At 40.7% G+C, this 23,429-nt stretch overlaps 1 protein-coding gene across 1 annotated transcript; it reads right to left on the reverse strand.

The window, feature by feature from the left end:
• Positions 1-74: 74 nt before the first annotated feature.
• LOC115128364 (C-type lectin domain family 4 member M-like) lies at positions 75-21,535 on the reverse strand. Its single transcript, XM_029658162.2, has 6 exons — positions 21,277-21,535; positions 13,021-13,146; positions 12,121-12,315; positions 10,670-10,887; positions 9,756-9,871; positions 75-829 (listed from the first exon to the last, which is right to left on the reverse strand). The coding sequence occupies exons 1-6, from the start codon at positions 21,383-21,385 to the stop codon at positions 679-681; spliced, it is 915 nt and encodes a 304-aa protein (XP_029514022.1). The 5' UTR covers positions 21,386-21,535; the 3' UTR covers positions 75-678.
• Positions 21,536-23,429: the final 1,894 nt, after the last annotated feature.

A 23,429-nucleotide genomic window follows, 5' to 3' on the forward strand; every position in this document is an offset into this window, starting at 1 on the left:
CAAAACTAACCGGAACCACTAGAAGTAAAAATGTGTGGTCCAACATAATATGTCATAGTAAATAGGCTGAACTATTTTCCATTTTCAACATTTTTATTGACAAAACCAAATCAAATGCATTTGCATTGTTATGAATTTGATCATCTGTTTTATGAAAAACATTTACATATTTTTTTTATTTTTTATATATATTTTTTATTCTTCTATGAATCTAAATAACATGACCGTTGATTGACAGACATTGCTTTAGAAGGATTTTGAACTTTGGTGACCACTTCAATGACACAACAGTAACTATATATGATCCTCCTGGAGTAAAATGTTAATTGAAAAAGCAAATGAAAGTAGATACTATTAAAGTAAAGCATTGCTCTTCAGACCTGATAATGCTGTAAAAGTCTATGACAGGGGTGGCCAACCATCTTCCTGAAGAACTACAGGTCTTGCTCTTTCCCTGCTCTAATACACCTGATTCTACTAATCAGCTGCTCATCCGAACCTTGGTTAGCTGAAACAGATGTGTTAGAGCAGGGTTGGAGCAAAAAACGGAATACCCAGTAGCTCTGCAGGTGAAGGGTTGGTCATCACTGGTCTATCACTATGGACGTTGACAGGGAGGAATTCTGGGTCCAACACGAGTCTGGTAAGTGCTTATCTCTAAGTAGCAGGTGCATAGGCCTACATCTCGATCTCACAGATGAAGGGCCAGCGCATGGTGCACGGGGCGTCGTACCAGCTGCTCACCGCCTTACGCTGAAGCTTGCGCGTCTTCACGATGTAGCCACAGTCTTCGTCAATGTGGTTGTTGGGCTCGCCCTCCTCCCAAAAGCTATAAAGGGAGAAAAATGGTTTCATTATTTTTAAAAACAAACACATATTCAACCAAAACATCTCTTGGTATAACGTACATCATATACAAACAACATAGAGTATATAGACATATACACACACAAGAAAATCACATTTTTTATCCATTAAAATAACATCAAATTGATCATACATACAGTGTAGACATTGCTAATGTTGTAAATAACTATTGTAGCTGGAAACGGCAGATTTTTTATGGGAATATCTACATAGGTGTACAGAGGCCCATTATCAGCAACCATCAGCAGCCATCACTCCCGTGTTCCAATGGCACGTTGTGTTATCTAATCCAAGTTTATAATTTTAAAAGGCTAATTGATCATTAGAAAACCCTTTTGCAATTATGTTAGCACAGCTGAAAACTGTTGAACTGATTAAAGAAGCAATAAAACTGGCCTTCTTTAGACTAGTTGAGTATCTGGAGCATCAACATTTGTGGGTTCGATTACAGGCTCAAAATGGCAAAAAAAATGACTTTCTTCTGAAACTCATCAGTCTATTCTTGTTCTGAGAAATGAAGGCAATTCCATGCGAGACATTGCCAAGAAATGATGATGTTCCAGATACTCAAGTAGGGAGTTTAAATGTATTTGGCTAAGGTGTATGTAAACATTTACATTTACATTTAAGTCATTTAGCAGACGCTCTTATCCAGAGCGACTTACAAACTTCCGACTTCAATTGTACGTGTGTATATATATATATATATGTGTGTGCGTGCGTATAATATATGTTTCACTAGAATAGCTGTTGGCCATTGGTGCGCGCTACTGAACTAGGTTATCTGCAGTGCCTCTACAGGTCTCTCTCTGTCTCAATGAGACAAACCGTTATAAAGGTGAGATAATGTAAAATAATGTACCATATTCTTCACTCTGTCACTGCTGTCTTAATTGCAGCAGTTGTAAGGAAAGACGAAGCAGTTGAATATGTAAAAGAATATATATATATATATATAGATATATATATATATATATATATAAAGAAAGAAAAGAGGAAGAAATAAGGAAGAAATGCTGAAGAATGGGAAGGAGGGTAAGACAAGCAGAAAAAGAGGAAGGAGAAGGGAATCTGAAGCAACACTAATATGCTTTGAAAACACATTAAGAATGAAGAAGAGAGATCATATGATGGCGACCAGGCTGACACAAATTTGAAGGAGGGAAGAAGAACATGGAGAAAACAAGTGAGGTTCTGGGCCCATGAGGAAGGGAAACTGGGCCAAAGGGGAAAGGTTCTCTTTCAAAGTATGCATACCAAAACATGCCAGTAAATGTGTGTATACACAGACGGTCCTGTCCTATTTTACTGTAGATCAATACTGTTGCTGCCTGAGCACACAGTCCCAGAGGTCAGTGTCCATAGGAACCAGAGCTAGGGTGTACAACAAGCTAAGTTAGTAGCTGTTTCTGTTTTCCATATTCTCTGGAACTTTTTTTCCGGGAACTAAAGGTGCCAAAACCTCTGCGCATGTGCAGGATTCTCTACTTGCGAGCGTAAATGGACCGTGACTCCCCTTTGATGCAATTTTTTCTTGTCTATTCTGACCTTGAATTTAAGCATGAGAATAACACTTGCCCCCCCCCCCCATCCCCCAATACACGTGTAAATATTGGACGATAAATTATACTCTTGCTAAAATGTGTATTCTATTCTACTGCCATTTACTTTATGATTATATTCTTATCTTTTATTATTTGTTATTGCTGCATTTGTCGCGAAAGAACCTGCTAGTTAAACATTTCCTAGGAGGATGTACACCATGAGTATCCCATTACATATGACTAACACGACGTGAAACTATTCACTCGCTATTCGCTTGGGGGTGGAGATCAAAGAAATGAAGATGTGGCGGAGGTGTGTCTACTTAATTCCCTCGTAAGTCTGCCCCCTTTACAATCAAATGAAACAATGAATAACGTTAAGCAACCTGTTGGTTTCCAAGTGGAGCGACTTTATTTTTTATGATAGAAATAACATAATTCTCCATGTACTGTAATTTACAAATTGACAAGAGGCTGAGCTATTGATAAGAGCTGGGTAAATGAGTAAGTCGCTAGGATAAGGTGATTGTAAATATACATTATAATTGTTCTCTCACGTCACCCCGCTCCTCCGCTCTCTCCACTGGCTTCCAGTTGAAGCTCGCATCCGCTACAAGACCATGGTGCTTGCCTACGGAGCTGTGAGGGGAACGGCACCTCAGTACCTCCAGGCTCTGATCAGGCCCTACACCCAAACAAGGGCACTGCGTTCATCCACCTCTGGCCTGCTCGCCTCCCTACCACTGAGGAAGTACAGTTCCCGCTCAGCCCAGTCAAAACTGTTCGCTGCTCTGGCCCCCCAATGGTGGAACAAACTCCCTCACGGCGGCAGGACAGCGGAGTCAATCACCACCTTCCGGAGACACCTGAAACCCCACCTCTTTAAGGAATACCTAGGATAGGATAAAGTAATCCCTCTCACCCCCCTTAAAAGATTTAGATGCACTACTGTTCCACTGGATGTCATAAGGTGAATGCACCAATTTGTAAGTCGCTCCGGATAAGAGCGTCTGCTAAATGACTTAAATGTAAAATGTAAATGTTTTTGATCTATTTAATCCGTATGATCGCTGGAGACAAATGTGAAACCAGTCAAATGGCAGCAAACTGAAGCATATCAACCATTTTTCTCTCATGCGGCCACAACTCAACAGCATGCACCACTAGGCAAAATATCTGCTTTGATCGAAACAAAACACAGGTATGCTATAGTTTGTTTAACACTATCTGCTAAAAGATTTGCTCACTGTACAGGATTCGAAACAACACTGTACATAACTAAGAAGAGTATAATTTGAGATCAAATGGTTTGGCGTGCAGATGTTGCATGGACGTTTCACTGGTAAAGCTTAAAGGATTATCATACACGATTGACAGTGAGAAATTTATGTGTAAAGTGGAGGTAAAGAAAGACATGCGCGAAACGTGATGCAGATCTTTCAAGGAGATTCAGGGGGGCGGGGCGGGGGAGGAACGTGGCGGTTATATGTTTCCGGAGCCGCAGCCTTCTCTTTTTCCCCTCTACCTGAGATATAGGGAGTTATTTGGACCCATAGAAATAGAACGCCTAGAATGGTCAATACCATTCAAGTCAATGCTCTGTGATGGGTGGACCGGTGGCCATATTGAGTGTACCCATAGGAGTAAAGCAGGAAGTAATTTTATTTCTGGGGTCCGAACAATAGTTTGTAATAGCCTATTTCTCCTGCATGTAGATCCATTGGGTTACACATTTTTGTTATTTTTCTGTTTTATATTATTTCTTTATGGGGCGCACAAAGCACAGTCATACATTTCACAAGTTTCTTTTAAGTACAGTCATGTAGTAGAAAATATAGAGGTCAATTAGTTATCCATGTTGCTATAGTTATCCATCTTGGTAATCTTCGTACTGTATTATGTACTAAACAGATTATATATCATCAATTACTATTTAAAATCCATTATCATAGTCCACTTAATAAGTTAAGTGGACGGAAGAACAAATAGGAATATCACACGCCTGATGAAAAACACAGTCAAATGTACCATAACATATTTGTATCTCAGATACAGATGGGAAACATAATGTAGAAACATAAATCTAATAATAACATATACCGTTTAGCAGATGCCTTTATCCAAAGCGACTAACAGTCATGTGTGCATACATGTTACGGTGGTCCCGGAATTCAAACCTACTAGCGTCGCAAGTGTCATTCTCTACCAGATGAGTTACAGAGGACCACAGAATGAACGAAAAACTGAAAAAAAGTATCAATAAAAAAGTAAATAAATACAGTATAATGACTCATTTGTAAAAGATTATAGCCAACTACATTATGGGCCAGTTTAAATAAATCCAAGTGAAGGCTTACAGTTGAAGGTGTAATTCTGGTTTAAAAAAAACAAGAATTTTGTTGGTAAACTATTGAATCTTAAATAATTTAAGCCATGTCTATGAATCCAAATGATGATTATTAGCATTGATTATATCTATATATCAATATAATCCTGGGGCAGACTATTTAACTCAGCGCAGCATTACATGTTTAAATATACCAAAATGCGTAAGTCTCTGTGTAACACACCTGACTGATTGTTTCATCCACGCAACTTTGACAACCTTACAGCCTGTTGAGCCTTGAGCCAAATATCAGCAGCCCTCTGTCTGAAAACCGACTGACCAATACCCAGGTTTACAGTGGTGCCAAACGTGTACAGAGAGAGGACTGTGTAGAAGATATTTCTATTATTGTCAAAAGTTATAAAGAAAAAGTCCTTGAAGACATAAAAGATGAGCCACAGAAAGCAAATGACGTAGAGAATTCCCTGCAGGATCCCAGTAATGGTGGCCCTCATCTGACTGCGCAGGCGGGGCGCGGAGAAGGGGCTGCCGCTCTCCTTCATGCTCTTCATGTGTCTGTGCAGGTAGCGCACAGTGGCACAGCTCGACCCGACTACCACACAGAGTCCAAAAAAGATGTATAGAATTTTCAAAACAAGACGTGTCATCTCAGTGTAAAACAGGGCACTTGGCGAGGCAGACGCAGTGCTGTTCATTGATGTGTAAGTGCCGTTTCCAGAGGGACTGTTGAGTAAATCAACTATCGCTGGAATATGAAGAGAAATGTCAAACAAAAACAAGACCCTGTTGATAAACAGGACCCAGTAAATGATGATTTTGATGTTCCTCTTCACCCGGGTGAAGAGAGCTCGCCGAGCAGGGACGATCTGGGTGTAGTAAAAGAAATTCAGCCACACGGAGGTTGTCATACTAGTGGGGAAAGTGTACTCCACTAGCATACTAGCAGCGAGCCTGAGCTTCAGATGTTCCGTGAAGAGGAAATATTTCATTGCAATAACAGAAACCAAGAAAACAATGGTGCAGCAAACTAAAGATTCCAGTAGTGTCTTCATAGGCTGTTTGAGTCCCTCTCTGCCGCGCTGAGGACAGAGCAGGCAGAAGGCAAAAAATACGTTGGCAAATACGCTGATTGCAATGAAAGTCACATTGACGCTGACAAACGCCAGGTTGTCCATCCCGATGTGCTGATCCTGCAGTTCTGACAAGACAAGGTTTATGCTTGCAGTGACATCTTGTCTTTCCGACCTCTAGAAGCTCAAATGCCGCATTTGCATTGAACATGTGGGAACTGGGCCTAATAAGCTGCAAGTTACATTAGCCCAAAATGAGAATGCAAATATAGAACATTGACAACATTGGGGAGGAGGGGTTGGGCTGCAAGTATTTGACAAACCCACTGAAATTGAACATTTCATCTTGAATGAAAGTTGTGCTGGGGTGGGGGTGGGGCAGGGGGGGGGGCTATTCTTGGCCCAGAAGTTCCTTAGGCAGCATGTTGATAGTCTCATAACAGTATACAGACTCTCTGGTAATCTTTCGGATGGCTCAGAGCGTGCAGAAGGCAAAACATGCATTTGTCAGACAGCTACAACACCCAAAAAGATCAGATTTACAGCATATAAAAAGGCAGAGTCATCCATTGCGATCCTGTCCATCAATGCAAATGGGCAGGTGCTCAACTGCAGACGTGTAATGATGGACAACCAAATGGGGTAGGGGCCTACAGAATAGCACACGCCTGGGTATGAAAAACACAGTCAAATGAACCATAAGCCGTTTGCATCACAGGTACCAACTGCGAAAACATAGGACTGAGTAAACAACAAAAAATGTGAAAAACTACATGAATATGCTAATTTGTACAAGATAAAGCAGGTTTTCATATTACATTAGTGCCACAGACTCAAATTAAACAGGTGTGGCTGAATCCTGGTTTACAGACGTATCTCCGTGCTGTTGGGCTGTTTGTTGCTACTTGTCTATCTGACAAACTTTTCGTTTTGAACTTTTAATACATTTACCAATGTCTTTGTTTTTTTCTTTGCTCAACTTTTTCATTCAACTTTTACCCCGGATGCTTTATCTGGACATTGTTCTACAGGACCTCCACCAGCCGAAAAAGCTAAGTAGTAACATTAACATGAACACTATGCCCCCAACCGTTGTCGCTCATCTAGCCGACAGAAACGTTCAACCTGTTCAACATGAGAGGATGGCTTTCACTTCAGCTGTGAGGAATTCATGAACTTCTTCGATGAAAAGATCATGATCATTAGAAAGCAAATGATGGACTCTTCTTTGAATCTGCGTATTTCTCCAAAGCTCAGAGTCTGCACAGAACATCCAGGACCTAGGATCAATGGAGACACTTAAGTTGTTTAATCCTGTATCTCTTGACACTGGATCCTATTCCAACTAAACTACTGAAAGAGCAGCTTAAATGGCTCCCTATCCACCAGATGTGTAACAAATACACTAAAAGTGGCAGTAATAAAACCTCTCTTGAAAAAGCCAAAGCTTGACCCGGAAATGTAAAAACTATCGGCCTATATCGAATCTCCCATTCCTCTCAAACAATTTACAAAAAGCTGCCTTCCTGAAGATAAATAATGTATACAAAATGCTTCAGTCTGGTTTTAGACCCCATCATAGCACTGAGACTGCCCCTGAACAGGCAGTTAACCCACTGTTCCTAGGCCGTCATCGAAAATAAGAATTTGGTAAATTAGCTTTTAATGGTCTCAGACCACGGCTCTGCATCTGACCTCGTGCTCCTAGACCTGCTTTTGACACCATCGATCACCATATTATTTTGGAGATATTAGAAACCGGAATTGGTCTACACGGACAAGTTCTTGCCTGGTTTAGATCTTATCTCTCGGAAAGATATCAGTTGGTCTCTGTGGATGTTTTGTCCTCTGACAAATCCATTGTAAGTTTCGGCATTCCTCAAGGTTCCGTTTTGGGACCACTATTGTTTTCACTATATATTCTACTTCTTGGTGATGTCATTTGGAAACAGAATGCCAAACTTTCACGACACACAGCTTTACATTTTGATGAAACAGGGTGAAGCTCCAAAATTGCCAACCCTGGAAGTGGAAGGAGGCGATATTTTACTTTTAATCCATGCTATTGTCACTTCTAGATTAGACAACTGCAATGCTCTACTCTCCGTCTACCCGGATAAAGCACTAAATAAAGTTCAGTTAGTGCTAAACATGGTTGCTAGAATCTTGAATAGAACCCCCAAAAATGATCATATTACTCCACTGCTAACCTACAAAGCATTACATGGGCTACCTATCTCTCTGATTTGGTCCTGCCGTACATACCTACAGGTACAGATATGGTCACAAGATGCAGGCCTCCAAATTGTCCCTAGAATTTCTAAGCAAACAGCTGGAGGCAGGGCTTTCTCTTATCGTGCTCAATATTTATGGAATGGTCTGCCTATCCATGTGAGAGACACAGACTTGGTCTCGACCTTTAAGTCTTTACTGTAGACTCATCTCGTCAGTAGGTCCTATGATTGAGTGTAGTCTGACGTAGGGGTGCGAAGGTGGTTATATATCCTGCCTGGTTGGTCCTGTCCGTGGGTATCCTCGGACGGGGCCACAGTGTCCCCCAACCCACCCCTGTCTCAGCCTTCAGTATCTATGCTGCAATAGTTTATGTGCTGGGGGGCTAGGGTCAGTTTGTTGTATCTGGTGTCATTTTCCTGTCTTATTCTGTGTCCTGTGTGAATTCTCTCTCCCTCTCTCCCTCCACACCCGGAGGACCTGAGCCCTAGGATCATGCCTCAGGACTACCTGGTCTGATGACTCCTGGCTGTCCCCAGTTCACCTGGCCGTGCTGCTGCTCCAGTTTCGACTGTTCTGCCTGCAGCTATGGAACCCTGATCCTGTTCACTGGACGTGCTACCTTGTCCCGCACCTGCTGTTTCGATCTCTGAATGCTCGGCTATGAAAAGCCAACTGACATTTAGTCCTGAGGTTCTGACCTGTAGCACCCTCTACAATCACTGCTGGTCATCTATGAATGTTTGAACATCTTAAAGAACAATCTGGTCTTAATGGCCATGTACTCTTATAATCTCCACCCGGCACAGCCAGAAGAGGACTGGCCACCTCTCAGAGCCTGGTTCCTCTCTAGGTTTCTTTCTAGGTTCCGGCCTTTCTAGGGAGTTTTTCCCTAGCCATCGTGATTCTACATCTGCATTGCTTGCTGTTTGGGGTTTTAGACTGGGTTTCTGTACAGCACTTTGCGACATCTGCTGATGTAAGAAGGGCTTTTTAAATACATTTGATTGATTGATTGATTAATGAACATCCCCCAATCGTGGTTTACATGGTTAGTTAGACCTGCGGTCTGTGATTCAATATGTTTTTAATGAACCACCACAGTCCAGAGATAATATTGGCCATGTGTATGAAGCCAATAATTTAGTGTTGATTGAATCCAATATAATCCTGGGGTAGATTTAGGGCTCTATTCAACCAGATCCGCTTTAGCAGACATCGGCATAGTGGTTGTTTTGGCGGTGTCGGAGGTGGAACTGCTTTAGCTGTCCTGGCATTATACCTGAAGCGGGCATTGCTATTGGCTGCAGGGAGTCACATGAACAGAAATCCCATGCAGCCTTGTTTACAAGTTGGAATACTAGAATGTGAGATGTAATCTACACCTCCATTACGATGACAGAAACCCTTATTATTTTATTTCAGGATTTTTCAATTTGAGCGTCATTATTTCTATACAGCCTGCACTTTCTCGCTCTGAACTTCTAATCTGAGTAGGGTGGGGGTGACTTGTGACAATGATAGCAAGAGCAGCGATATGACGGCTCCAACGCAGTTCTACCTCTGACACTCCGCCAAATCATCCCCCTTGTGCGGGTGTCTGCTATCGCCAGTTAACGCCTGATCTGATTGAATCTAGGTATCCACGAAACCCGCCCACATTTTTGTTGTAGCCCAGCAAAGCCAAAAACTTACCCCCCGACCAATTTGGTTCCATCGACCCAAAGCCAGTCTGCCTCAGCCGTCTCGTCACTGATTCCAAACCAGTAGGCATTCCAGTGGCCCCGAGGTAACTGGTTCCACAGAAACGTCTATAGCAGGAGACATCATTACATTGGAATGTGACAATGTCTACAGCAGGAGAAATGGTTACATTGGGATTGTGAATGATGACGTCTACAACAGGAGACATGATTACATTGGGATGTGAATGATGACGTCTACAACAGGAGACACAATTACATTGGGATGTGAATTATGACGTCTACAACAGGAGACATGATTACATTGGGATGTGAATGATGACGTCTACAACAGGAGACACGATTACATTGGGATGTGAATGATGACGTCTACATCAGGAGACAAGATTACATTGGGATGTGAATTATGACGTCTACAACAGGAGACATGATTACATTGGGATGTGAATGATGACGTCTACAACAGGAGACATGATTACATTGGGATGTGAATGATGACGTCTACAACAGGAGACATGATTACATTGGGATGTGAATGGCGACGTCTACAACAGGAGACAAGATTACATTGGGATGTGAATGGCGACATCTACAACAGGAGACATGATTAAAGAACATTCCCTCAATTACCCCATTCTACCAGGAGAAATTGGTTTAGACTATTATCATGAACCCCAACACTCTCTTGTTGACGTTGGACTTTCTCTTCCCTATTGATTGGTTATTTCCAGCCTTGCCAGATATTTGAGAAAAGAGAAAATCAACCGTGTCTAATCCACCACATCCCTCCTCCTCTACTCTCTTTCCCACCCTCCTTTCTCCCTTTTCCTACCTCTCTTTCCATCTTTAACTCCACCCCCTTCTCTCTCTTCGCCCATCCCTGCCTCTCTCTCCCCTCTCTCTCACCTGTTCCTCAGCAGTGTGTATGATGGCCAGGTGTCCTATTTTCTCCTTGCACCAGGTCTGGCTGTCCGGCCAGGTCAAACTCCTGGTGGAGATGTAGTAGCAGCTTCTGTTGAACACCAGCCAGTCCGGAGGACAGGTTAGTGGGGTTGAAGGGGGCAATGGGATTGACGGAGGTGACAGTGGAGATGGGAGTAATGTGGGTGATGTTTGCTCTGGTTCTGTCATACACAGCAGAAGGTAGGATTTAGATCGACAGCAAATATTTGATTTACTTCAGCATCATGTCACGCAGGGGCGCAACTTTGGTTTTAGAAGTGGAGGGGACATATGTGGGATCAATATCATACCAAATGTATTCACAAATGTAAATCACCAATCCACAAATGTAAATCACCAATCCACAAATGTACATCACTTTCCACTAATGCAATTCACGATCCACAAACAAACACCTTTTAAATTGTATTTGTAAAACGAGGGCCTTAAGTAAAATCACTGCCATAAAGATTTTCACATCGGAGAGATATGCGCAAACATGACAGATCTGGCAAACCTGCAACTCCAGCGCTTAGGTCACCTGACTTTTGGCAGGGATTTGACGACAAGAAAAAGACAAGAAGTTCTCATGCGTAGACAAGAAGTTCTCATGCGTAGACAAGAAGTTCTCATGCGTAGACAAGAAGTTCTCATGCGTAGACAAGAGGTTCTCATGCGTAGACAAGAAGTTCTCACACATAGAAAAAAGTTATCGCGGTAGAAAGTGATTTGTAGGCGTAGAAAAAAGGTTTGTACTCATAGAATGCGATTTCTATAAATTACTGGCAGCCTTTCGTTCGGCCATGTTGATGCCTGCCTTTCAGGGCTGCAGAAATGTATAGTATGGTAACCATAATATGTTAACCATATGTGTAACCATAGTATGTCCAACGTAAATAATCGAAACCCTTGCCCTAGATTACTTTATATTTGCAACACTATTGTGGTGTATTTACATTTTTGGAAAGTGTGGATTGTAATTTTTGGAAATGTTGGAAATTTGTGGATAGTAATTTACATTTGTTGATTTGTTGTTACATTTTTGGAAAGTGATTATATTTGTGGATTGGTGATTTACATTTGCGAAGACATTTGGCATGATATTGATCCCATAGACATAACTTTTTTAAATTTTTTTATCCAGTTGGATAAACACTCCGAACAGCCTACACATCTGCTCGGAGGCGTCCACATGGTCCTAAAGCACACCTTTGCCTCGTTTTGAATCACATTCCAATGATAAAACTGGGGGGGACAAAAATGCAATTTCAGAATGTCCCCAATGAAAGTTGCACCCCTGAAGTCATGACACACACACACACACACACACACACACACACACACACACACACACACACACACACACACACACACACACACACACACACACACACACACACACACACACAGCTGACCTGATTTGGCCAACCTAGCCAGAAGTTCATCTCTCTCCTTCACAAGGTCTTCTTTCTCCATCTGCAATTGTTTCAGGGCTTCAGTCAGGGTGGTCACATTGGTGGTCTGCCTCTGCATCTGGATTTGACCACCAGAGTCATTCTGAGGCAGAGGAGCCTGATGCTCGTTGCGCAAGCTCTGATAAAGGTTCTTATCTGAGAGGAAGACAAAGAAGCAGGGGACTTCAGTCCAAAGCATCCAGGAAAAACAACAAGTCTTTAAAGAATGGAAGGCAAAGACAAAGTATAAGATGAGTGTAGGGCAGATGTGGGGAGGTTCCTTTGATAAGGCTAGTTGAACTTGGCAGCCATAAGTCATGGGAAGGTATCCCCATGGAACAAAACAAGCAAATGTCTATTCATTAACGAGCTGAGGATGAAATCGTCAACTGCGGCCCTAAGATTTGTTCAGGGTAAGATTTGTTCAGGAGCAGCAATCACTGACTCAACACCGCTTTTTGACCTCACACTTTGTCAGTGTGCACGTAGAGTTTCATATCAGTTGTTTTATGCAGGTTGCATTTACTGGGATGACACATGTACTGGAGACAAAAAATCAGATTTTAAACCAATCCTTAACCACACTGCTAACCGTATGACTAACCCTTGGGACCGCTGAGATGTGGGAAATAAATGATACAACACAAATAAGTAACTGGTAGCACTTAAACTTTGTTGGCTGGGGAAGACATGTTTCACAATGTAATTCCCTGGCAGCCCAACACACTGCATTCAGATTCCATGAATCCACCCTCCCCTCCCCTCCCCTCATTTGGCCACAATGGTACATCAGGAAGTGGTTTATGGAGGAACCGTTTGAAGCAACGTTGTGTGGTGGTGGTTGTGTGTTTGATTACTCACAGTGGGTGCTCACAGCGATGACAGACAGGAGCAGGACAGCACAGAGTGTGGCTAGGCAGCCCGTGGCTAACCTGTAGGGCCCTTGGCCACTCTGTCTGGAGCCTGCTCTCAGTGAGGGAACAGACACTGTTATGGAGACAGAGAAGTACATGACACCAGTGTATTGAGCTCTGTTTCAGTTGAAAATGTTGGTGCTAATTGCCCTGTATGCAGTTTTGGGGGGCTTTTGTGCACCGGAAACACTTGATGGCAGTCAGATACTATACTACAGCCTACTGTCTGCAGGTTGGGGATGGACAACATGCTTACACTGAAATCTTCTCAGAATTTCAACTAATCCTACAGACAAAGAAACGTTTTTTTTTATAGACTTCATGAATCATTGTACAAAGTATGGAAAATAAGTATGAAATCCAAAACTATTAAGTATAATTGAAAGAGAGGTGCTATGACATGCCATTAGCAAGCCTAAATACACGGAGTATACAAAACTGACCAGGTGAATCCAGGTGAAAGCTATGATTCCTTACTGATGTCACTTGTTAAATCCACTTCAATCAGTGTAGATGAAATGGAGGAGACAAGTTAAAGAAGGATTTTGTAAAGCCTTGAGACAATTGATACATGGATTGTGTATGTGTGCCATTGACAGGGTGAATGGGTAAGACAAAATATTTAAGTGCCTTTGAATGGGGTATGGTAGTAGGTGCCAGGTGCACTAAAATGACGTTGGAAGCAGCTTATGGTAGAGAAATAAGAAAATTATCTGGCAACAACTCTGGTGGACATTCCTGCAGTCAGCGTGCCAATTGCACGCTCCCTCAAAACATGAGACACTTGTGGCCTTGTGTTGTGTGAAAAAACATTTTAAAGTGGCCTTTTATTTTACCAGCACAAGGTGCACCTGTGTAGAGGCTGATGCCCTAGACTTGGAATCATTGGCCACTTTAATAATGGAACACGAGTCAATTTAATAATGTTTAAATAATGTTTACATGCTGCTTTACTTATCTCAAATGTATATATGCTCTATATATTCTATTCTACTGTATTTTAGTCAATGCCACTCTGACATTGCTCAATCTAATATTTATATATTTCTTATTTCCATACTTTTACTTTTAGATTTGTTTGTATTGTTGTGAATTGTTAGATACTACTGCACTGTTGGAGTTAGGAACACAAGCATTTCACTACACCCGCAATAATATCTGCTAAATATGTGACCAATAAAATTTGATTTGGTATTTTATTAGGATCCCCATTAGCTGTTGCAAAAGCAGCAGCTACTCTTCCTGGGGTCCACACAAAATATGAAACATAATGACATAATACAGAACAACATTAGACAAGAACAGAACTACGTACATTTTTATAAAGGCACACGTAGCCTACATATCAATGCATACACACAAACTATCTAGGTCAAATAGGGGAGAGGCGTTGTGCCGCTAGGTGTTGCTTTCTGTTTTTTGAAAACAGGTTTGCTGTTTATTTGAGCAATATGAGATGGAAGTTCCATGCAATAAGGGCTCTATATAATACTCTATGTTTTCTTGAAATTTGTCTTGGTGGCATGGCTGATTTTGCCGATGTCAGCTCGGGGGATCCAATCTTGCAACCTTACAGTTAACTAGTCCAACGCTCTAACCACCTGCCTCTCATTGCACTCCACGAGGAGCCTGCCTGTTACGCGAATGCAGTAGAAGCCAAGGTAAGTTGCTAGATAGCATTAAACTTATCTTATAAAAAACAATCAATCAATCATAATCACTAGTTATAACTACACATGGTTGATGTTATTACTTGTTTATCTAGTGTGTAATATAATCAATGCAACGCTGGGGGCTGATTTAACAAAAGCGCATTTGTGAAAAAAGCACAATCGTTGGACGACTGTACCTAACCATAAACACCAATGCCTTTCTTAAAATCAATACACAGAAGTGTATATTTTTAAACCTACATATTTAGCTAAAAGAAATCCAGGTTAGCAGGCAATATTAACCAGGTGAAATTGTGTCATTTCTCTTGCGTTCATTGCACGCAGAGTCAGGGTATATGCAACAGCTTGGGCAGCCTGGCCAATTGCAAACTAATTTGCCAGAACTGTACGTAATTATGACATAACATTGAAGGCTGTGCAATGTAACAAGAATATTCAGACTTAGGGATGCCACCCGCTAGATAAAATACAGAACGGTTCCATATTTCACTGAAATAATAAACGTTTTGTTTTCGAAATGATAGTTTCCGGATTCGACTATATTAATGACCAAAGGCTCGTATTTCTGTGTGGTATTATGTTAGAATTACGTCTATGATTTGATAGAGCAGTCTGATTGAGCGATGGTAGGCAGCAGCAGGCTCGTAAGCATTCATTCAAACAGCACTTTAGTGCGATTTTGCCAGCAGCTCGTCGCAAGCACAGCTCTGTTTATGACTTCAAGCCTATCAGCCTAATCGCTGGTGTAACGATGTGAAATGGCTAGCTAGTTAGCGGGGTGCGCGCTAATAGCGTTTTAAACGTCACTCGCTCTGAGACTTGGAGTAGTTATTCCCCTTGCTCTGCAAAGGCCGCGGCTTTTGTGGAGTGATGGGTAACGCTGCTTCGAGTGTGGCTGTTGTCGATGTGTTCCTGGTTCGAGCCCAGGTAGGGGCGAGGAGAGGGACGGAAGCTATACTGTTACACTGGCAATACTATAGTGCCTATAAGAACATCCAATAGTCAAAGGTATATGAAATACAAATGGTATAGAGAGAAATAGTCCTATAAATACTATATTAACTACAACCTAAAACCTCTTACCTTGGAATATTGAAGTCTCATGTTAAAAGGAACCACCAACTTTCATATGTTCTCATGTTCTGAGCAAGGAACTCAAACTCAAGCTTTTTTACATGGCACATATTGCACTTTTACTTCTCCAACACTTTGTTTCGGCATTATTTAAACCAAATTGAACATGTTTCATTATTTATTTGAGGCTAAATATATTTTTATTGATGTATAATATTAAGTTAAAATAAGTGTGCATTCAGTATTGTTGTAATTGTCATTATTACAAATAAATAACATTTAAAAAAATATATATATTATTAATTTATTATTATTATTATTTATTTTTTAATCGGCCGATTAATCGGCACCGGCTTTTTTGGGCCTCGAATAATCGGTATCGGCGTTGAAAAATCATAATCGGTCGACCTCTATTTTCAACACATGAATGTTTCTTATAAAAAGAAGAAGTGATGCAGTCAGTTTCTCCTCATCTCTTAGCCAAGAGAGACTGGCATGCATAGTATTTATATCAGCCCTCTGACTACAATTAAAAGCAAAACGTGCCGCTCTGTTCTGGGCCAGCTGCAGCTTAACTAGGTCTTTCCTTGCAGCACTGGACCACACGACTGGACAATAATCAAGATTAGACAAAACTAGAGCCTGCAGAACTTGCTTTTTGGAGTGTGGTGTAAAAAAGCTGAGCATTTCTTTATTACGGCTAGACTTCTCCCTATCTTTGCAACCATTGAATCTATATGTTTTGACAATGACAATTTACAATCTAAGGTAACGCCAAGTAATTTAGTCTCCTCAACTTGTTCAACAGCCACACCATTCATTACCGGATTCAACTGAGGTCTAGCACTTAAGGAATGACTTGTACCAAATACAATGCTCTTAGTTTTAGAGATGTTCAGGACCAGCTAATTACTGGCCACCTATTCCAAAACAGACTGCAACTCTTTGTTAAGGGTTTCAGTGACTTCATTAGCTGTGGTTGCTGATGCGTATATGGTTGAATCATCAGCATACATGGACACACATGCTTTGTTTAAAGCCAGTGGCAGGTCATTGGTAAAAATAGAAAAGAGTAGAGGGCCTAGAAAGCTGCCCTGCGGTACACCACACTTTACATTTTTTACATTAGAGACGCTTAGAGAAAACCCTTTGAGTTCTATTGGATAGATACCTCAGAATCCACGATCTGGTAGAGGTTGAAAAGCCATAAAACTTAGGTGCTTTCAACAACAGGTTATGGTCAATAATATCAAAGGCTGCTCTGAAATCTAACAGTACAGCTCCCACAATCTTCTTATTACCAATTTATTTCAACCAATCATCAGTCATTTGTGTCAGTGCAGTACATGTTGATGTCACACCCTGATCAGTTTCACCTGTCCTCGTTATTGTCTCCACCCCCTCCTGGTGTCGCTTGTTTTCCCAGTGTATTTGTCCCTGTGTTTCCTGTCTCTCTGTGCCAGTTTATCTTGTATGTTTCCAAGTCAACCAGCGGTTTTCCCGTTCTCCTGCTTTTTACATTCTCCTTTTTCTAGTCCTCCCAGTTTTGACCCTTGCCTGTTTCTGGACCTTGTACCCACCTGCCTGACCATTCTGCCTGCCTTGACAACAAGCCTGTCTGCCAATCTGTACCTCCTGGACTCTGATCTGGTTTTGACCTTTTGCCTGTCCACGACCATTCTCTTGCCTACCCCTTTGGATTAATAAACATTTTAAGACTCCAACCATCTGCCTCCTGTGTCGGCATCTGGGTCTCACCTTGTGGCATGATAGTTGAGTGCCCCTCTCTATAAGCATGCTGAAAATCATCTGTTGTTAATTTGTTTACAGAGAAATAGCATTGTATTTGGTTAAACATAATTTTTTCCAACAGCTTGCTAAGAGCTGGCAGCAAGCTTATAGGTCTGCTGTTAGAACGAGTAAAGGCCGCTTTACCACTCTTGGGTAGCGGAATTACTTTGGCTTCCCTCCAGGCCTGAGGACAAAGACTTTCCTCTCGGCTCAGATTAAAAATATGACAGATAGGAGTGGCTATAGAGTCAGCTACCATCCTCAGTAGCTTTCCATCTAAGTTGATCATTAACAATAATTTTTTCCACCTCTCCCACACTAACTTTACAAAACTCAAACTTGCACTGCTTTTATTTCATTATTTGTTTTTTATGCATGAATATAATTGCTCACTGTTTGTCGTGGGCATTTCCTGCATAAGTTTGCACACTTTGCCAATGAAATACTCATTAAAATAATTGGCAACATCAAATGGTTTTGTGATGAATAAGCCATATGATTCGATGAAAGATGGAGTTGAATTTGTCTTTCTGCCCATAATTGACTTTGAAGTAATCAAGTTTTCCTACATCATTCTTTATATCATTGAGCTTGGCTTCATAATAAAGTTTCTTCTTTTTGTTGAGTTTAGTCACATTTCTCCATTTGTAAGCCAGTCAGATGTACAGCCAGACTTATTAGCCACTCATTTTGCCCCATCTCTTTCAACCATACAGTTTTTCAATTCCTCATCAATCCATGGAGCCTTAACAATTCTAACAGTCGGTTTCTTAACAGGTGCATGTTTATCAATAATTGGAAGAAACAATTTCATAAATTGATCAAGTGCAACATCTGGATGCTCCTCATTAATCACATCAGACCAACAAATATTTTTAACCTCACCCACATAAGAGTCACAGCAATTTTTTTTAATGATCTCTTATACATTATTTTAGTCCCAGCTATTGGAACTTTGGCTTTCCTGGATATAGCCACTATATTGTGATCACTGCATCCAATGGGTACAAATACAGCTTTAGAACAAAGTTCTACAGCATTAGTAAAAATGGGATTGATACATGTGGATGATCTTGTTCCCTGTAGTGTTTGTAAACACCCTGGTAGGTTGATTAATAACCTGAACCAGATTACAGGACCTGGTTACGGTAAGAAGCTTCCTCTTGAGAGGACAGCTTGATGAAACCAGTCAATATCCAGGTTCCCGAGAAAGTAGACCTCTCTGTTTACAACACATACACTATCAAGCATTTCACAGATATTATTTAGATACTGACTGTTCGAACATATTATTTAGATACTGACTGTTAGCACTTGACTGCAACACCCCACTATGAGCGTCACTGTAGCAATTGTGCAAAATGGGACACCGCATCATCTGGATATGTGTGCAACAAAAGTTCAACATTCACCTTCTGCAACCAATTCAACACATGCACCACACAGAACACACCACACACTGCCTCTGCAACGCAATGCTGCAAGGCAAACGCAGCGTTCCATTGGGAAATGAATGTACTTCTGGTGTACCAAAATGCAATGACACTGTCGGTGTGATCGAGGCGTGAGTGTACTTCTGGTGTACCAAAATGCAATGACACTGTCGGTGTGATCAAGGCATTATTTGTGCTTATTTTTTAAACTCTGTTTACATGCAATTGTTAAGGCCAACCGTTTAAACAGATCGACTTCAGCCATGTGAAAAACCTTCCTTAGCAAAATATAGATACCTTCCTTTTCTTGTACTTGCCTCTCATCCGACTGGTGTTAGCTAGCTACTGGTGCTGTTGCTGCGCAACCCAAGTGCTTTGGTATGGTTTTAGAACTGAGATTCAGCTGAAAAGATGTTAGCATAGTCAGAAATGTTACAAAAAGGAAGCAGCACATCGTTGGTTCTTAATGGACAGGGATTTTCACGCGAGAGGATAAATTATACATGTTATCATAACTGTTGCCCCTGCAAACGTATTCAGTCCGAAAGGTGGTAAGTATAATTGTCACTTTATGGACACTCGTCTTGTTCTTATCCAACGTCTATGTTGAGCTAGGTCAGGGCAATAATTCTATTTTTCTTCTAACACGAAAATCCGCTATGTTGTTCTCGGTAACGGCCGGACGGCTGGGACGAAAGGCGGGGAATGTCTTGTGTACCTCCAATGAAGTTGATTTGCACATTTTAATCGACATTGATCTAAGCCAACATGACATATGATGGTAGAGCGATTTTCATGTAACATTGAACTTCAACCAATGCATAGAGTATTGTGGGGGCGACTGCATTTTTTATGTGGTTTTGCACAAAAAGAAAAAGGGTTCAAATAAAATGACAATTGTGTAATCCTTGAAATATAACCCTAATGATTGGAATACACAATAGTTATTGTGGGTGCTTGAGAAGGAAACAGGCTACTGGCTACTAATCATTAGGTACTGTATATACCCTATCAATTTAATTCCGTACTTGTAGAATTGTTGAAGAGCTGTTTATTTGATGTTTGTTTGAGCCAACTGTTAAAAGAGGAACAGAAGTTATGCAAAGAGAACTCCTGACTATTCTGCTCTTCTGTGTTGCTAGTTGGCTACCTCTTGCTCCCCGATGATTCACACAATGCCTGTTGTTGAATCACATCTCCCATCATATTTGTAATGCAGGATTATGGTTGTTGATATTCCAGGTTGTGAAATTACACATGTCCACGCAAATGTGCAATCAGTAACACGAAGAACATCTATCTTGCTGTTAAATGTCACGAGCTTGTTTGGACGAGTCGTTGCTACCGCACCCCGAGGTAGGAGGATTCCGGGAACACTACGTGGGCTGAATGGGAAGAGGGTGTAGCTTGTTAACCGTTTGGAGAAAATTCCCCATTTTATACGGGATTCCTGTAAATAATATTTCCTGTGGTGCACTGTATGCACTCAGTGTTTTCACATATGTTTCTCGGAGAACCCAGCTGTCGCACATTTTGTCATATTGCAGCAATGGCTTGGAGATAAATTGACTAGTTGAATCAGGTATGCCAGTGCTGGAAGGCAACTGCTGGGGGGTGCCAGATGACCAGATTGACACATTTTGAAATTGAAATGATTTTTACTTCGCAATAGTAAGGACACAGCACGCAAATATTTTTTTTCCACATTAGATGCTAGATTTAATTGAACTAACATCTCTTGATAAAGAACTATTGATTTTCAGAACTTCTGATAGTTCTATAATATACGATTACATAATTATTTTACTTTTAGCTATGGTGTCAGATACGTGGAAGGAAGCATATTGAATATGAATTAGAAGCGGTGTCTATTCTATTGAGTCGATTGGACAAGAAGGTAATGATGAAAGACACGACATGGCAACCCTGAGATAACTTTATTTTGAATGCAATACACATCATGCCTGAGTGAACACTGCATAACCAAAGTAACTCCCGAAACTTTACAATGTAAATCATTCATATCAGGCTCTCTTTGCTGGAAATGATGCATATTGTTTTTGTCATATTGTAGTCATTTGAATTGTGTTCTTGTCCCACAAGCCATACATTTCAAAACAATGAAGGATATTTCCAATACCTGCTGCTTTCGTTACTGTAACATTTTAGATAATTTGTATAATTTCCCTAAATCAATTCCTTTGTACAGGAAACACTTTTTGATGTTCTTACCCGTGTGCACTTCAGGACCGCGCAGCTCTGAATCGTCCAAATATTGACTATCTTTGTCGATAAGTTTAGAATACATCCCATCGCATGTTGTTGATCCCATATCAACCATCTCGCCTCTCGCACGGTGATCCTCGTCAATAAGAAACTGATTCAGCAGCTAGAACTAGACTATTTTGATACCACCCCGTCACAAATGATGTGAATGCGAGGTGAAAATAAACAGAGAATTTAGCCAGAGGTGGGGAGCATGTTTTGGAATATAGCATGGACATTGGACAACAAGAAGAATGACGTTTCTGATCGTGCAACATTGCGCAGTTTCATGTGCCTAGAGCAATTTGTTGATCAATGATATTATTACATAATAATGACATAAGTGCATTGCCATACATATGCATTTTTTGCATTTTTTATGACAGTTCTGAAGAAGAAAAAAACATTTGACAAATGTGCAAAAAAAGAAGAAGTAATAACTGTACTAATTAATACACCATTATTACATACCCTACATTATTCATCTCATATGAATATGTATATACTGTACTCTATATCATCTACTGCATCCTTATGTAATACATGTATCACTAGCCACTTTAACTATGCCACTTTGTTTACATACTCATCTCATATGTATATACTGTACTCGATACCATCTACTGTATCTTGCCTATGCTGCTCTGTACCATCACTCATTCATATATCTTTATGTACATATTCTTATCCCCTTACACTGTGCATAAGACAGTAGTTTTGGAATTGTTAGTTAGATTACTTGTTGTTTATTACTGCATTGTCGGAACTAGAAGCACAAGCATTTCGCTACACTCGCATTAACATCTGCTAACCATGTGTATGTGACAAATACATTTGATTTGATTTGATTTAATTAACTATTGAAGTAGAATATACGATTAGTAGCCTATGTATCGTTTTGTGTTTTTTTAATGTCTGTATTGTGGGACATTTAATAGGACTAATTTACACTGAACAAAAATATAAATGCAACATGTAAAATGTTGGTCGCAGAAATTGTATTTCTCTAAAATGTTGTGCACAAATTTGTTTACATCCCTGTTAATGAGCATATCTCATTTGCCTAGATAATCCATCCACCTGACAGGTGTGGCATATCAAGAAACTGTTTAAAGAACATTACACAGGTGGACCTTGTGCTGGGGGTCAATAAAAGGCTACTCTTAAATGTGCAGTTTTGTCACACAACATACATGCCACAGATGTCTCAAGTTTTGAGGGAGCGTGCAATTAACATGCTGACTGCAGGAATATCCACCAGAGCTGTTGCCAGAGAATGTAATGCTAATTTCTTTACCATAAGCCGCCTCCAATATCATTTTAGATAATTTGGCAGTACGTCAAACCGGCCTCACAACCGCACACCACGTGTATGGCATCATGTGGGTGAGCGGTTTTCTGATGTCAACGTTGTGAACAGTGCCCCATGGTGGCAGTATGGTATGGGCAGGCATAAACTACAGACAACGAACACAATTGCATTTTATCGATGGCAATTTGAATTCACAGAAATACTGTGACGAGATCCTGAGGCCCATTGTGAGGCCCATTTTTTTTTAAGGTATATGTGACCAACAGATGCATATCTGTATTCCCAGTCATGTGAAATTCATAGATTTAGGGCTGAATGAATTTATTTCAATTTACTGATTTCCTTATATGAACTGTAACTCAGTGAAAATTTGGCATGTTGCGTTTATATTTTTGTTCAGTATATATACAGTGCAAGCAATATACTACAGATTATGATTAGCAGAGTGCACCACTCTTCTTGAAAATGATTTAAAATGGTTCCATGTAGGCTATTGTAAAAAAAATTAAAAGGGTGCATTTTTTTTCTGCAGTCATTTTCCTGTGATCAGCCACTAGAGTGCAACATTGTACCTGTAAACAGTTTTATTTTCATGACTGAGTCTGAGGTCAAATTTCTCCTGTAGGTGAACTACTGTCTATTTATTAAAGGTGTGTACAATTAATTGACTATTAGTTGACCGACAAATGTGGAAAGGGAGTTGTATAGGCCTACATACACATTGAATACAAAAACTAAATTGATAAATCATGAATGTTTTTTCAACATTGATTCAAATCCGCAGGTCGTGGCGACCTTATGCTGTCCC

The sequence above is a fragment of the Oncorhynchus nerka genome, linkage group LG4, assembly GCF_034236695.1.
Source record: "Oncorhynchus nerka isolate Pitt River linkage group LG4, Oner_Uvic_2.0, whole genome shotgun sequence".
Classification (NCBI taxonomy): Eukaryota; Metazoa; Chordata; class Actinopteri; order Salmoniformes; family Salmonidae; genus Oncorhynchus; species Oncorhynchus nerka.